This window comes from Procambarus clarkii, chromosome 6 (assembly GCF_040958095.1).
Source record: "Procambarus clarkii isolate CNS0578487 chromosome 6, FALCON_Pclarkii_2.0, whole genome shotgun sequence".
NCBI lineage: Eukaryota > Metazoa > Arthropoda > Malacostraca > Decapoda > Cambaridae > Procambarus > Procambarus clarkii.
Genome location: NC_091155.1, coordinates 27,432,456 through 27,446,975, shown reverse-complemented (window position 1 = coordinate 27,446,975; position 14,520 = coordinate 27,432,456). Strand labels below are relative to the sequence as shown.

Genomic DNA, 14,520 nt, shown 5'->3' with positions numbered 1-14,520 from the left:
AAATCAATAATTATATAAAGGATTTACTGGTTTGTATCTATAGGTTTTACATACTCGTATATACTGGCACTTGATAATATCACAGTACGTCTCGTAAGCTCTCGTTCGCTGCTTCGTCTAATATTTTTATTTAAAAATATATGTCCTTCAGTGGAATACATGCAAGCATTTAGACTGGGGGGAGATGCCAGGGATGTACATTACGTATTTATTACAGAAATGCTCAAATTATTATATATTTTTTTCGTGTGAATAGATTTGATAAGTTCCTTTTAAAGGCACACTGGCGAATGTGGTGCGGCTAAACGTTTTAAGATATTTCTGGATTACAGTGGTACCTAAGCTCTCTGGACTAGGAATGAAAGAAACTTTGGTAGAGGTATAGGAAGATTTGGTATCGTGGTTTTTTTTCTACTTCGTCCTGGGAAGAGATATGGTGGCGAAGGACGTCGCTGCTGGCAGGTCTGATCGAAGCAGTTCACGGATGAGCTCACTCCTGAGGCTGACTTAGTATTCATCCAATGGAACGTTTCCATACACACAATTCCTCGTCCGTCGTCATTCTCAACCTTACAAGCGTATGTTCACTGATTACCCATCCGAACATTTTATTACAAACAACGGTTTTCAACTGTTTATATCAAGGTTCCTTGACTCACAGCTGGAGCCATAATATGGCGGTTTCCGAACGGCACAAGTTTTGGAATCGACCCGCGATTCCTCTCTCTTGTGTATGAAGTAATATATGATTTTAAATGCTGTCTTTTGATGTGGATACTATAAAGGAGGGAGAAGATGCTAGCAGAAATATGTTGTATAATTCTTGGAAAGCGTTTCGGATTCATCTCTAGGCGCCGCTTCGAATGTGTAGCTGAAAATAAACAAAATATCAAAATTATTACACATAATTATTATAAGGTACATGCATATAATTTATCATATTTAATTATTTAGACAAAGATGGAGGCTTCCATAATATACCAGGTATGACACCTTTACTAAGCTTTGAATAAGATCAATATTTACACACACATTCTAGGACAAATTTCTCTTATTTCCTTGAAACAAATAAACAATCCGTGTGCTTAGTCTAAGTATATTGAATTGCTTCCGTTTTAATGAAATACGTGAATCTTAAATTTTTGGCAAAAATATTGCCGTTAAGTGGCACTTAACATCGAGGCAGAGATAATTCACCAAGTCTATTGTGATTTAAAGTCAATGTGATTCAGATGCGAAAATTAGTTCCTTTCATTTGATCATCGTCCATCCCGTCCTCCCAAAGTTTCCCAACATCAATAAAACGGTCAATTTAAAGTGGTCTCTCCTAACCTACCAGAGGACCCAAAACAGAAAACGGGACAGTACGTCACTTTCGCCAGCCACTTCCAATTTCTGATACGAAAATTTCTGGCCTTAGGTAATGCATGCGGGGGAAAAGCGACGTTCTTTGTAGGAGGACGGGTTGGCTAGGAGGAGACAGGTTGGACAGTTTCCATCACGTTTTTCCCGCCTACCACGGCGTCAAGGTCAGCCTATTACGCACGTTGCAGTCCTGGCAACTGCGTATACAGCTCGACTGCCATATTCACCACGTGTGGCTCTGTACTCACCAAGTGTGGGTGCCATACTCACCAGGTGTGGGTGCCATACTCACCAGGTGTGGGTGCCATACTCACCAGGTGTGGGTGCCATACTCACCAGGTGTGGGTGCCATACTCACCAGGTGTGGGTGCCATACTCACCAGGTGTGGGTGCCATACTCACCAGGTGTGAGTGCCATACTCACCAGGTGTGGGTGCCATACTCACCAGGTGTAGGGTGCTTACCTATCATAGTGCTTACAAGGCAGTGAGGTCTAGCTCTTTGTACCCAACCTACTCCTCCTACTGTATGGCCGCCATATACTCTCCAGGTATGGAGGTGTATACCACACAAAAGTATGACCGTACACTCACAAAGTATGAGCGTATATACTCACCAAGTATGAGTGCCCTCCTCCACTGTCATGTACCCGGCGAGGTTCCCGACGCGATAGCAGTAGTTTGGGGCGGAGAATATGGTAATGACCTTACCATCGTGGTACCAATTGTACCCCGCGTCCTGAACCTGGTGCGCCCGCGAGACGAATGCCAAGTTGTTACCTGCAAAACGCAACAGAAATTAGGATGAGTGACTGGTGAAGAGTAAGGTACTCAAGAGGTGGCACGGGCATGAATAGCCCGTAAAGATGTTAGGAGGGGTGGGGCTGAATAAGGCTGGGACAGATGTTATGTGGACGGAACGGGTGTTAGGAGCACTGAGACAGGGGTTAGGCTTCTGGGATAGGTGTTAGGGGCCGGGACAGATGCTGGGGACAGGAACATGTGTGTTAGGAAGCTGGAAGAGGTGTTAGGTAGCTGGGGGTATTCAGGAGGCTGGAACATATATTAAGGGCACTAGGACAGGTGTTAGGGGAACTTGGGACGGGTGTTAGGAGGTGTGGACAGGTGTTTGTGAGGCTGAGACGGGTGTTGGTGGGCTGGGACAGGTATTAAAGGAGGTTACAAGTTGTTTCAGGAGGCTGTGAAATGTGTCAGGGGGAGTTGTGAGAGGTGTTAAGAAGCTAGGACAGTTGTTGGGATCTGGAAGAGCTGTTCGTAGGGTCTGGGACAAGCATTAGGGGTGATCCAGGTATTAGAAAGGCTGGGGCAGGTGTTGGGAGGGGCTTGGAGAGGTGTTAGGGGGACTGGTCTTAGAGGGTAAGCCAGGTGTGGGGGGGGGATGGAACAGATGTTAGGAGTTGAGACATGTGTTGGGGGATTGAGACAGGTGATAGGGGGATAGGTTTTATAAGGCTGGGATAGGTGTTGAGAGGCTGGGATAGGTGTTGAGAGGCTGGGATAGGTGTTGAGAGGCTGGGATAGGTGTTGTGAGGCTAGGACAGGTATTATGAGGCTAGGACAGGTGTTAGTGGTGAGACATAGACATAACGATCTCGGACCTAGGTTCGAATCCTCGTCACGGCCCTTGTGGATTTGTTCTTCGACATAACAAGTGTGAGAGTGATCTTAGATACCTTAAAATACCTTAAGTCTTTTCTGGCAAAATCTTGTCAAATTGCATAAAATACTTTTGCAAGTTTGGCAAAGAAAATTGAAAGGAAAACAAAGGACAAACTAGTTTTCTTTTATTTCATGAAAACGTGAATAAAATCCTAAATTACTAACAAACTAAATATCAAGATTACTACATAATATATTGATATCATAAAAAATATATAATTAAAAATTATAAGTGGAATTAAATAGCAGTAAATAATGAAATGTAAATTTAATTCAGTGATAATAATAATAATAATAATAATAATTCTGAGGAATGTGTGTACAAAGAACATAAAAGTAGTGTACAATGGAGGGACAGGAGTTAAACATACTAATAAAGTCACTATTACACTAGGCTTGCTAGTCCACGACGGGCTCACCATAGCCCGTGCTACTTGGAACTTTATGTTCCGAGTAGCTGAATCTTAAACAACAACAAGCAAAGCGTTTCAGGCATATGAGATTACTTCAAATTTGAAAGAATTTGCAATAACTATAAAGCAAATACATAATACTTTTCTTTTTTTAATAAATGAAAAACCTATATTGCATGTAGACTACATGTGTATGCAAATATAGTGACGAGGGGGGTGTGTGAGGTTGGCGTGTTAGTGGCTGGCCTGGTGACCTATATCCCGACACAATGGTACCCATGTTGTCCCTGGCGCCCTGAAGGACAAACTATCAATGCGACGTTCGGAGGTGGTCTTTACAACGAGGTAATGAGATGCAAATGGTTTTTACTTGAAAGACGCGTTTGGTGGGTGTTGTAAATAGTGATTTATGTTGTCTGTTTATAATTTGGTTTTTTTATTAACGCTCTTATCACCAGTCTAGTCTGTTTATGTAAGAAAATGTGGCGATATCTGTGGTAAAAGTAAGTCAACCAAATTATATGTGATTATATATGTGTGTGATTTAAGTTACTACATGGTGTATATGTAACTTCTGGAAAGCTGTGTACATTTAATTAATCATTAATATAAAGATACGCTAGGCAGGAAGGTAATATATACCTGTCATGCATTAGTACTTCCTGTATGTAGAAGACCATGTTGCTTGTGGCGAGATAACGGAACTGTCGGTCAGAACACTTGCGACGAGTGTCAGATATACCGAGAAGTGTAACCCGTTTATCAGTGAATATACACTTGACTCCTGGACTATTTTCAGTACAAAAGTATACTCGTTGGCTGGTCAGTAAGCTGCTATGGCAGCCTTAATAGCCCTAGTGAGTTTGATAATACTCATATAGAACACCGAACTATAAAATACTTACTGTACGTGAAGTCGTGGGAGATGTCGGAGCCCCACATGTACCCGGCGCCCCTGGCGTTGTCTCTCCAACCAACCCTCCACCCGGAGTCGTCAGGATCTGACCACAAGAGGTCGCTCATGGCACCCTCATGAGGCAGTTCTTGGAACCTATCCAGGACGCGAATCTGGTCAATAGAGTCGAGGGAGGGCGAGAGTCCGCCGTGCATGCACAGGATCACGTTATCGACAAGGGCGGTGAGGGGCAGACAGTCAAACACCGACATGAAACATTTCCAGGCGTCGCAGCTCTGGTAGGTGGCGTAGCACTCGTCGTAAAACCCGTAGACCTGTGTAGTGAGCCGACATTCATGGTTACCCCGAAGCAGCGTTACTCGCTGCGGATACCGGAGCTGCAGGGAGATAAATAAAAAAAGACGTTTACCAACAAGAGCTTTACAGGAAGTTATCACGCGAGGTATATACATATATATCCCAGCGACAAACACATATATCAACACCAATCTCAGCATGAGGCTATAGCGTAGTAAAAAACAGAATCATAAATTGGAATTTTGTAACTTCAGATGATTAGGCTTCTATGTAGGCGTGAGCCTCACGTTGGGTGAGGCTCAACAAAAAGCTATGTAACATCGATAATGAAGTCAACTCCCACCTCACCTTCATTGCCAGCAGGAGTGACACCACCTGGACTGAATAGTAGCCCCGGTCTACGTAGTCACCCATAAAGAGGTAGTTGGTCTCCGGAGGCTCGCCTACGATTGTGAAGAGCTCCATGAGGTCGTAGAACTGGCCATGGAGGTCCCCACACACCGTCACTGGCGACGACACCTCCACCACATTGTTCTCTTCCGTCAACACCTCCTTCACCTGTCAAGAAACAGATTAATTATTGAGGAAAACTGCGATTAATTGTAAGTTTGATGTAGGCCAACGGTGTTATGTAAGCTAATGCAGGTTAACAAATAAAATAATGATTTACGCTTAAATTAACCAGGCAAGTATATCATATAGGGTTAGTAAAATTCTATGAAATGTTCAATACTTCTCAACAAATTAAATCAAATGAAAGAAAATGGGTAATGTAGTCAATTCAAATGTTCTAGTAGAGGGGTAAACTCTGGTAAATCGATGGAGCTACTTCTGGTAAATTACTAAGAAAATTTTAGGAAAGTCAATAAAGAAAAAACATAAAATGTACTAGGAAAATCTTCAAAAAGAACTGTTTACAATCACAATGAAAGAGTAACTCAGGTTGGTTGTTAATTGCAGCCCAAAAAAAGCTTTGGTGTTTGGATAAGAAGCTATCAACCTAATACCTTATTGACCAACCAGTAAGTATACTTTGTCCCTGAACATACTCTAGAGTTTACAGTAAACTCAGTGGGAAGTTGGGTACACTTATCGGTATATATTTATCTACGCCTAACCTATAAAGAGTAAATTACAACGAAAGATAATTGATCCCAATAAAGGATAAAATACTAAAAATAACAAATAAAATAATAGGAATAATAGTTAAAACAAAAAGAAACACAGCAAAGAACAAAGAATACAACGGTAAATGCCAAAGATAACTGAAAATTTCGAGTAAATAAAACTTTTAGATAAATTGCCGACAAACACTTGTGGTAAATACAAATATATTTCCCTCTGAAACTGGAGGCTAGACATCCCGGGGCCGCTTATGAAGCAGAAACCGAGGATAAATTCACGCAACCTCTACACGCTATTAAAGAAAACAAACAACAATTGAACTTTATAAATAACTATGTATACTAAACAGAAAATTATGTATACTAAAGTACACTGTTTTGTTGAATTGTTGGTAAGCCAGTATCACAACATTAATTACCCTCCAGAGGTTAAGATAGGCTTTAATCCCATCAACAAAGTAAGCTCTACTTCTCCGCATGTATAAAGTTTCATTTAGTCTTCTATGTTCTGGGCTAAAATATACGTGTTTGGTGGTCAGTAAGCTATTTTGGGGCCTTTACGACCCTGTAGAGGTTCCTGAATGATGCCAAAGCTGTTAATGGGGATGGATGGAGGGAGTGGAGGTGACAGAGACCTTTAAGCCAAACACCAAAATTATCTTCATAAAAAGGTGTGCCCAATTTCTCGGTGTATGTACACTTGAGCTTAATTTAGTCCTGGACAATGTTCATGGCAAAAGTATGCTTGCTGGTCGGTCAGAAGATACGTGGCATGGAGTAGATAACCCTACAGAGGCTGATAGGCCCAACACTTAACCAAATCTGCAGTTAAATACCATACATGTCTCTAACTCTTCATGTTTCAATAAATATTTAAAGAAAACAATAAGTTTTTCAATAATATTTAATAAGTTTAATTAAGTTATATTTCAATAAATATTTAATATTTATTAAGTTATCAGTTATGGAAGAAAAAACTAATTCCGATTTTTTTTTTAAGAAACAATTGTTCGAATGACACATTCAAAGTGAAATATATGTAAAATCGTGCTGTTAAAACTGCTAGACAACTAAATTGGTTTGTCATTGTCGGAAACGGGAAGCCTGTTAGCATCATCAAGGTCCCGCAAGGCCACCTACTGACCTTCCCGAGGAGGCTAACCACAATAGTTGCTTAATTCTCGGGTACCTATTTTACTGACAAGTGAACAGAGGCAGGTGAAAGTTCTACTTAGACCAGCGATGGAGAACTTGAAGCATATGAAACCTTCGCTAAGTAAAATATGGTTCCTGTATGACGAAAGGCTCCACCCACCTCCCCTGACCATGATATACTGACCCTCCCCAGCATGCAGCCCCACAACATAACTCCCGGGTACCTGTCACTGTTAGGTGAATAGAGGCATCAGATGAGAGAAAACGTGCCAAAACGGAACTGAACCAGAGACCTTTCAGTTATAAACTGCGCCGACTACAAGCATTTAATATTAACTTTAAGGAGAGAACTCAGATGAGACATGACCACGAGATACAAATTCTCAGGATTACTGACAATTAAGGGGGGACACAGACAGCAGGAGGGTGGGGTCACACCCAAGGAACAAATGGAAAATGGATACACAAGCCATAAAAGGATATAAGGGAAATATTCCTTGTGACGGTCAGGGGTGAACATTACGCAACAGGAAGTGATGTAGGGAAGACAAACCCCATAAACGGATACAGGTGCAAATGTTACTAACTCTAATGGGCTAGGTTTACATTGAAAATGGGGGTTAGATTTGCATCACACAAGTTGCTTCATACATAGGGTGAAGTTCATACATCATACACGAGGTTAGGTTAACATTAAACCTGATGGATAAGCCTACGAGATTAGGCTTACATTAGGATAATTAGGCATCAGCAAAGTGGTAAAGAGGAACCCCAAAACAGCAGCTCACCCTCCAAGGAAGTTGATGAGAACACACTCAACTTTAGGTCTATGCGCACGATCCTGTACGTGCATTGCAACACTAAGGGGGTTGGGCGTGTAAGCATACCAGGATTCACTAAGCATTGAGTGGAATAATAACCGTACCTTGGAACACAGGCTCTCCAACTGGTGATAATCCAACGCCTGCTTCTTCTTGAGCTGGGATATCCAGGCGTCCACATCGCTACCAGGGCAGGGACAACTCATGCCAGGATACTTGTCTGTTGACATCATGGAAGAAAACTCCTGCAAGGCTCTTTACCTGCAGAATTTCTGGCCTTGAGCGTTGTGAGGGGGAACTCCGCTAGAAATATCCTGATATTCTTTAAAGGAGTTTCTCTTTGATTATTTCACTTTTAGGTTTCTAGACTTTATTTCCCGTGTAAAATTTCTGGAATCAAATAGCCGCTCTTAAAAACTATTTATACTGTTACCTAGACTTGTTCACAATTTTTTCTGTACATTCGTGGTTCAAGACGTCACTCTGATATTGATATTTGCTAGGCTCGTTGCTCAGGGTTTCTTGTGCACGATTTATACTTTGTTTCTCTGTGCTAAAATGTTTCTCTTTTATTTATAATTTGCTGTTTAAAGAGGCGTATGAATGGTCTGTTACTGGCCTTTGGCCAGATTTCAATTGTTCTCGGGTGAGGTTTCTATCATAATACAAACCTACTTTTCGCGGTGATGGCAATATTGTGTTTACGCTATGTCAGTATCGGAAATTTTTGCTATTTTCCGTATGTTAAACCCTTTCCTGGCTGGGATCTGGTTACGTTGTGTAACGGCAACGACGAACTCGTTCGGTGGTGGCTGTCACTGGCTTGCTCTGTTAAACCTCTTTAAGACAAACTTCGTTCACCTTGCTAGGCCCCGCGCCTCCTCCTGCTCCTCTTCTCTATGAATGAGTCAAGGCCTCTACTTACTCATCGCCTGTAACATTGCACGATCACAATTACCACCCGCTTCCCACTATCTCATATCCGTATCGAGGTTGTAAATATGGACCGGCACGTAGCCGTCTGCTATCTAGTTTTTGTTTTATCTTATTTACGCGACGATAATATTCAGTACACAATACTGGTTAAAACCACCACAACCGCAAGTCACTGTAACTTCACTAATATAACTCAATGAAAGCAACACTAAATCAGTTTTGTTCAGCACTTGTTTTTCAGCGGAAGCTGCTGCAGCAGTCAGTTTAGAAAAGTAGGTCCTCGCTTGGCACTCTATCCCGGGAGAATGAGCGGGCGAGGTGGCGACTCTCGTATATATGTGTCAGGACAACTCCTGGCCCGGGAGGGTGGGGGTGAGAGACGGAGAGAGGGAGAGAGGGAGAAGAATGGGAGGGATAGAGGAAAGAATGAAGATTGGGTGGGGGGGAGGGAGAGAGGGTGATGAAGCTGTGGGAGACAGTGAGGGAGAGTGATTAAGGTGTGAGGGAGAAGTAGAGGGAGTCAGAGGTGGAAGAGAGAGAGAAAATGAGGAATGGAGAGAGAGAGGAGTTGAAAAGAGAGTGAGAAAAGCGTGTGGGAGTTACAGGGGAGATGGTCCCGTGTGTGGGGGTGGGAGTGAGAGGGGGCGCGATGCCAGACCGGTTGAAGGGGTGTAGTTGGGGAGGGTTGAAGAAGGAAGAGACAGGGTGCGGAGGGAGGGAGGATGTGTTGGGGGTTTTGTGAGGGAGGAGGAGCTCTTGCATCATGCTCAGCTGACTCATGCGCCACCAGTCAATTCCACCCTCACGGCCGATATCGTAAGTCAGCTTTATGATTGCTTATTGTTAATATTATCATTGTTATTGTCGATGTTTCTGCATTACTTATCAGCTTAACTATTTTATAATGTATGTTGTATTGTGATAAAATTACATTATTATTATTATTACAAATTTTGTTATTATTATTATTATTACAAATTCATTTTGTTAATTTGTGCTCACATTCTGTTATCATAGGCTTTAATATGACTGTGAAGCGGCTTTGAAATCGAGTAAGAAAAGACAATTAAGTTCCACGGTACATAATAGCAATATTCTGATTTATTATGGCTGACGCTTGTTTCACACCTATTTGATTGTCTAATTGGCTCGTTTAACTCAAATGGGAGTAACATAAATTGCTTTTTCTTCCACCAACGAATTCTATTTCGATTTTTTCGAGCGAAAAGCTCAAATTTCTCTATAGAGAAATGTAAACGAAACTTGTCCCATCAGTGTGGACTCAAACAAGAGTGGCATTGCGCTAATTGAAATGACTAATCGTACAATAAATTGCAACTAATAATTAAACAACGAGATGTAATTGGCACAAGATGAAGTAACACAAGTGCCACCTGACGTGTTGAGTTTATGGCACAGTGTCAGTACAATACTCACAAGTTTATGGCACAAAGTGTCAATGCTCACAAGTGTGTACGTAACGTTGCTCATATGCTGTTGGGGTTGGAGTGGGGGGGGGGGGGGAGTTAAGACAGGAAAGACATTCACTCACATTTTCCTTTTTATTGTCTTCTCATCGCTTCTCAGTATCTTATTGTTACATGTTCCTTCATCTCCGTTGCTGTCTGTCTCCTCTTTTCTCTATGCTGTTTCCCAGCGCCCTCTGCCGCGATGTTAACTTTAGCCCGGCACACTCACCCGTACCCGTAACCACAGCGTCTGTTTAAACGTTATCAAGCTCTTGCAGCGTTATAGTGACGTTGAGGCGACGTGTTGAGCGGAAGGAGACCTGGACCAAACTTTTCTCGCTGGTGCTGCCTCAATTGACAGTTCCGTGACCTGAACAGCCTCATGCGTGGCCGTGTTATGGCAGCGAGGGGAGACTTGGGGGATAGTGGGGGGTCACAGGGCAATGAAGGCCACACCCCGTGTGGTCTTCACCACCTCAGCCCCGCTCCTGTGCCAGGTAAGTCCACTACGGGCTCACCATAGCCCGTGCTACTTGCAAGTTTTTGTTCCCAGTAGCTGAATCTTAAACAACAACAATGGTCTCCACCTTGGAAGAAGGGGAACTCCAGCGGCGCCTGAATTCGGAAGTCATATTCGGTAATCATGCAAGCTAGAAGAAAAGGTGTAGTTTGCCTTCCCAAAGGGCTAGGTCCCTCCTAGTCTCTTATACATCTCTGTTATCGTCGTCATGGGTCGCGGTAGTACAGTGGTCACGATCTCGACTTACAATTGTTCGATTCCCCCGAGCAGGTTGGAAATGGTTCGGCACGTTTTCTTTCACCTGATGCCGATTTTCACCTAGCAGTAAATAGATATCCGGGAGCTTGGCAAGTGTTCTCCGGTTGCAGAAACTGGGGAAAGGTCAGTAGTTCGACCTAGAGGGAACCTCGTTACAAGTCTAAAGTATATTTATACTCTTCCCGTCCAAGACTATAATTATTACCTTGCATTTTCCGGGGTTTAAATCTAACATTCATTGGTCATCATAGTCGTAGCGTTTGCCAAGGTGTTCCAGTAGCACCCTACAGTAGTTCCTGGGGTTGGCAGTACTTACTAATTTGGCATCGGCTGTAACTATTGATATGTCCGAGTGCATTCCCTCTGGTGAATAATTCACAAAGATTAGGAACAGCCTTGGGATGGAAGGGGCCTGCCAATCACCTCCTGTTCTTCGACACCATCTTCACAATTCTAACAGTTTTATCCCCCTCAGGTACTACCTCATCCCCTTCATTTTTTTCCCGGTAATCCCAACTTTTGAGTTATGGAAAATGCAGTCTTTCCAAGCTTCTTTCTCCGGTCGTATTTTGGTGACCATGTCATAAATCTCTCTTAAGTTCTCTCACAGACACAGTTTGTAAACACAATTCCGTCTAAAGTGTTCCTCTCCGTTACAAGGTTTATCCTCTCGATGTGCTTCATCTTCCTCTTCCTAAATCTTCAGTTCTTTGCAAGGACTGCATATTAGTGACACTGGTCGGCATAGTTCTGTACCTCGCTTCTCTTTCCTTACAACCCGTCCTCCTAATAGAGCGTCGCATTTTGACGTTACCTAAAGCCAAAAATCGTCTTACTAGAAAATAGTAGCGGCTCGCGAAATTAACATACTATCCCGTTTTCTGTGTTGGGTTAGGATAAGATTCACTGGTAGGTTAGGATAAGAGCACTCTTACCCAATAGTTTCTTGACGTTGGGAAACTTTTAGGAGGAAGGGCTGTTCGTTAATATAGGAACTACATTTGTGGTTTTCTGCATGTCCGGGAGGTTTCCAGTTTCCAGTTTCAAACTTTACTTACCGGATGGCAAACATATTCCTGAAGCCACCTTCAGCAGCCACGGTAATACCTCTCCTGGCTCTCGGGACGTCGCTGCATCTAGTTCTACAAGGTATTTTTTGTTTTGTGGTCGGGATGGGGTACAAGGGGGAGCTGAAGGAATGTGGAGGTAGTGTGTGTGTATGCCGGAGGCTATCATGTATGTGTGGGAGGATTCCAAGAGTGTGTGGAGGCTTCCGAGAATGTGTAGAGGCTTCTGAGAGTGTATAAGAGGCTGCCTAGAATGTGTGGAGGCTTCCGAAAATGTGTGGAGGCTTCCGAGGAATGTGTAGAGGCTTCCGAGAGTGTATAAGAGGCTGCCTAGAATGTGTGGAGGCTTCCGAAAATGTGTAGAGGCTTCCGAGAGTGTGTAAGAGGCTGCCGAGAGTGTGTAAGAGGCTGCCGAGAGTGTGTAGTGGTGAAGAGGGTGCGTGGGAGAGTGCAAGGGAGGAGGGTGGGAAGGTGGGAGCTTCGCACCAAGGCCGCGCGCCCTAAAACAGGCCGCAGACGCCGGGATGCGTGTTCGAGGTAGATGGTGCTGGCGACGCAACACGCGTCACAGTTATATTGACTTGGTCATTTACAATTCCATTGTAGTACAAAGATACAGCGTTAAATAATGCAGTAGATACACTTTAACGATGCATATCGTTGCAGTGATTTGGTACACTAAAATATGATAGAATGTTTTTTGTCTGAAGAAGGAAAACAGAGGCTTAGGGTTAGCCTCACCTAATTTTTCAAGATGATACATGGGGAGTATGGGAGTGTCACAGGCCAGTAGAGGTCGCCTCCAATGCCACACTTTAAGAAATATCTGCCTCTCTAGCTACCCCTGCGATAAGTCTGAAATCGGGAATGTGTTTTCTGTACAATTTTTACTCGTTTTTTTCGCATTTTGTAATAAATTTTATGCCAGGCTGAGAGAGGGAGAGGGCAGGGGGGAGGAAATACGAGTTTTAGAAAGGTGGACAGGGTGAGATTAGAAGAGAGGGTGGAAAGGGAAGGAGAGGTGGAGAGAATTGATGTTCAAGGAGAAAAGGTATGTTTAAGGAGAGGAAGGAGAAAGATTAAGAGGATGGGAGAAGAGAGAGGGGGAAGAGAGAAGAGAGAGAGAGAGAGAGAAAGAGAAGAGAGGAAGGAAAGACACTCAGGTACAGCCAGGTATCCCATCTGCTCCATATCAATAAAAGATAATTTCTGTGTTTTTTGTTTACTTGTCTGCCAGTCCGAGGCTGAAAGCCAGACGCTCAGGGCTAGCCACACTCAACTTTCGAAGATGAATCAGGGGCAGCATAGGAGAGTCATAAGCCAGCCAGGGTTCGGATCCAGTGTCACACCAAGAGATAAGAGGGGAGAAACGGGGGGAAAAGAGACAAGAGCTAGTAGAGAGGCAGGAGATTAGGTGAGAGAGAGAGAGAGAGAGAGAGAGAGAGAGAGAGAGAGAGAGAGAGAGAGAGAGAGAGAGAGAGAGAGAGAGAGAGAGAGAGAGAGAGAGAGAGATTCTACATTGCCTCACCTTCCATGAAAACACCCATAAACACTAAACACAAGATGACATTGTTCGAAAACACTGTTGATTATGAGTCTTCCGTCCGCCCTCTTCCCACTGGCTGGTTATAACTCCCATTATCTCTAGGTCATCCTCCTGGAGAGCGGCATTGAAGAATACGGAAGTAAAATTTCGATGGTCGAGTTCACGCGTGTATGTACTGATACATATATTGTATGTGTATGTATTTATACATACACAATGCAAGCGCAATGAGTTTGGACACTTTTTAAGATTCTTGAAGCTGTCTTACATTTTATATCCGGAGTCTTTACATGATTGTAACATTTCTCTCGACGCTATAGGGTTAAAGAACGAACTAAGAGATATGAGGAATTGGACCTCACAAGCTTAAAAATAAAGTAGAGACCTGTTTGCAACATACAAAATATTCAGAGATAAGTGAAGTAGATAAGGGCACAGTCCATTGGCGGCCACATAACTAGAAGGCCCAGCTGGAAATTGTAAACACAGACGAGTTAAAGGAATATTTAAATCCTGCAGCACAGGATCCAATGACCATTATTTTCTTACGCGAAGAGAGGCGCGTTTATTCTGAAGCGTCACTCGAACCAGTGAACGACCGCACGACCCACATCTCCATGTCAACATCTGACAATGGGACAGAATTTGTTGAGTTTGTTTCCGTCGCGTGTAGGCAGACGTATTAACGTAAATAAAATATGAAGACAAAATATATTCCTACTCTCTGCTTCGCCTCACTTCGTACAAAGAGAACAACCACTTGAACCACCCGACTTGATAATGGTTCAGAACGGACCGAAACGTCGTCGTTTCTTCGTTTTATGATGTGTGGTTTGGTCATGGTTTGGTTTGGCCAAAGCCCACGACTCAGTCCACAAGGAATTCGAACATCGGAATACTTAAATTATAACGCAACAGATAGAATAATTAAATTATATCGCAACAGATAGAATA

The 14,520-nt window shown here is 43.0% G+C and overlaps 1 protein-coding gene across 1 annotated transcript; it reads right to left on the bottom strand.

Annotated features, from left to right (window-relative positions):
- Positions 1 to 775: 775 nt before the first annotated feature.
- Positions 776 to 9,014, bottom strand: LOC123754060 (serine/threonine-protein phosphatase 2A catalytic subunit beta isoform). Its single transcript, XM_045736211.2, has 5 exons — positions 7,875 to 9,014; positions 5,019 to 5,228; positions 4,363 to 4,750; positions 1,982 to 2,144; positions 776 to 871 (listed from the first exon to the last, which is right to left on the bottom strand). The coding sequence occupies exons 1-5, from the start codon at positions 8,001 to 8,003 to the stop codon at positions 799 to 801; spliced, it is 963 nt and encodes a 320-aa protein (XP_045592167.1). The 5' UTR covers positions 8,004 to 9,014; the 3' UTR covers positions 776 to 798.
- Between the last annotated feature and the right edge of the window lie 5,506 nt (positions 9,015 to 14,520).

What these genes read in the sequence shown, in the direction of transcription:
- LOC123754060 (XM_045736211.2), bottom strand. Translation starts at nt 8,003, where the DNA reads ATGATGTCAACAGACAAGTATCCTGGCATGAGTTGTCCCTGCCCTGGT. An exon ending in TGGAGAGCCTGTGTTCCAAG is followed by an intron (nt 5,229 to 7,874) that starts GTACGGTTATTA and finishes GTTTCTTGACAG; the next exon opens with GTGAAGGAGGTGTTGACGGA. An exon ending in GAGGAGGGCACTCATACTTG is followed by an intron (nt 872 to 1,981) that starts GTGAGTATATAC and finishes GTTTATTTTCAG; the next exon opens with CTACACATTCGAAGCGGCGC.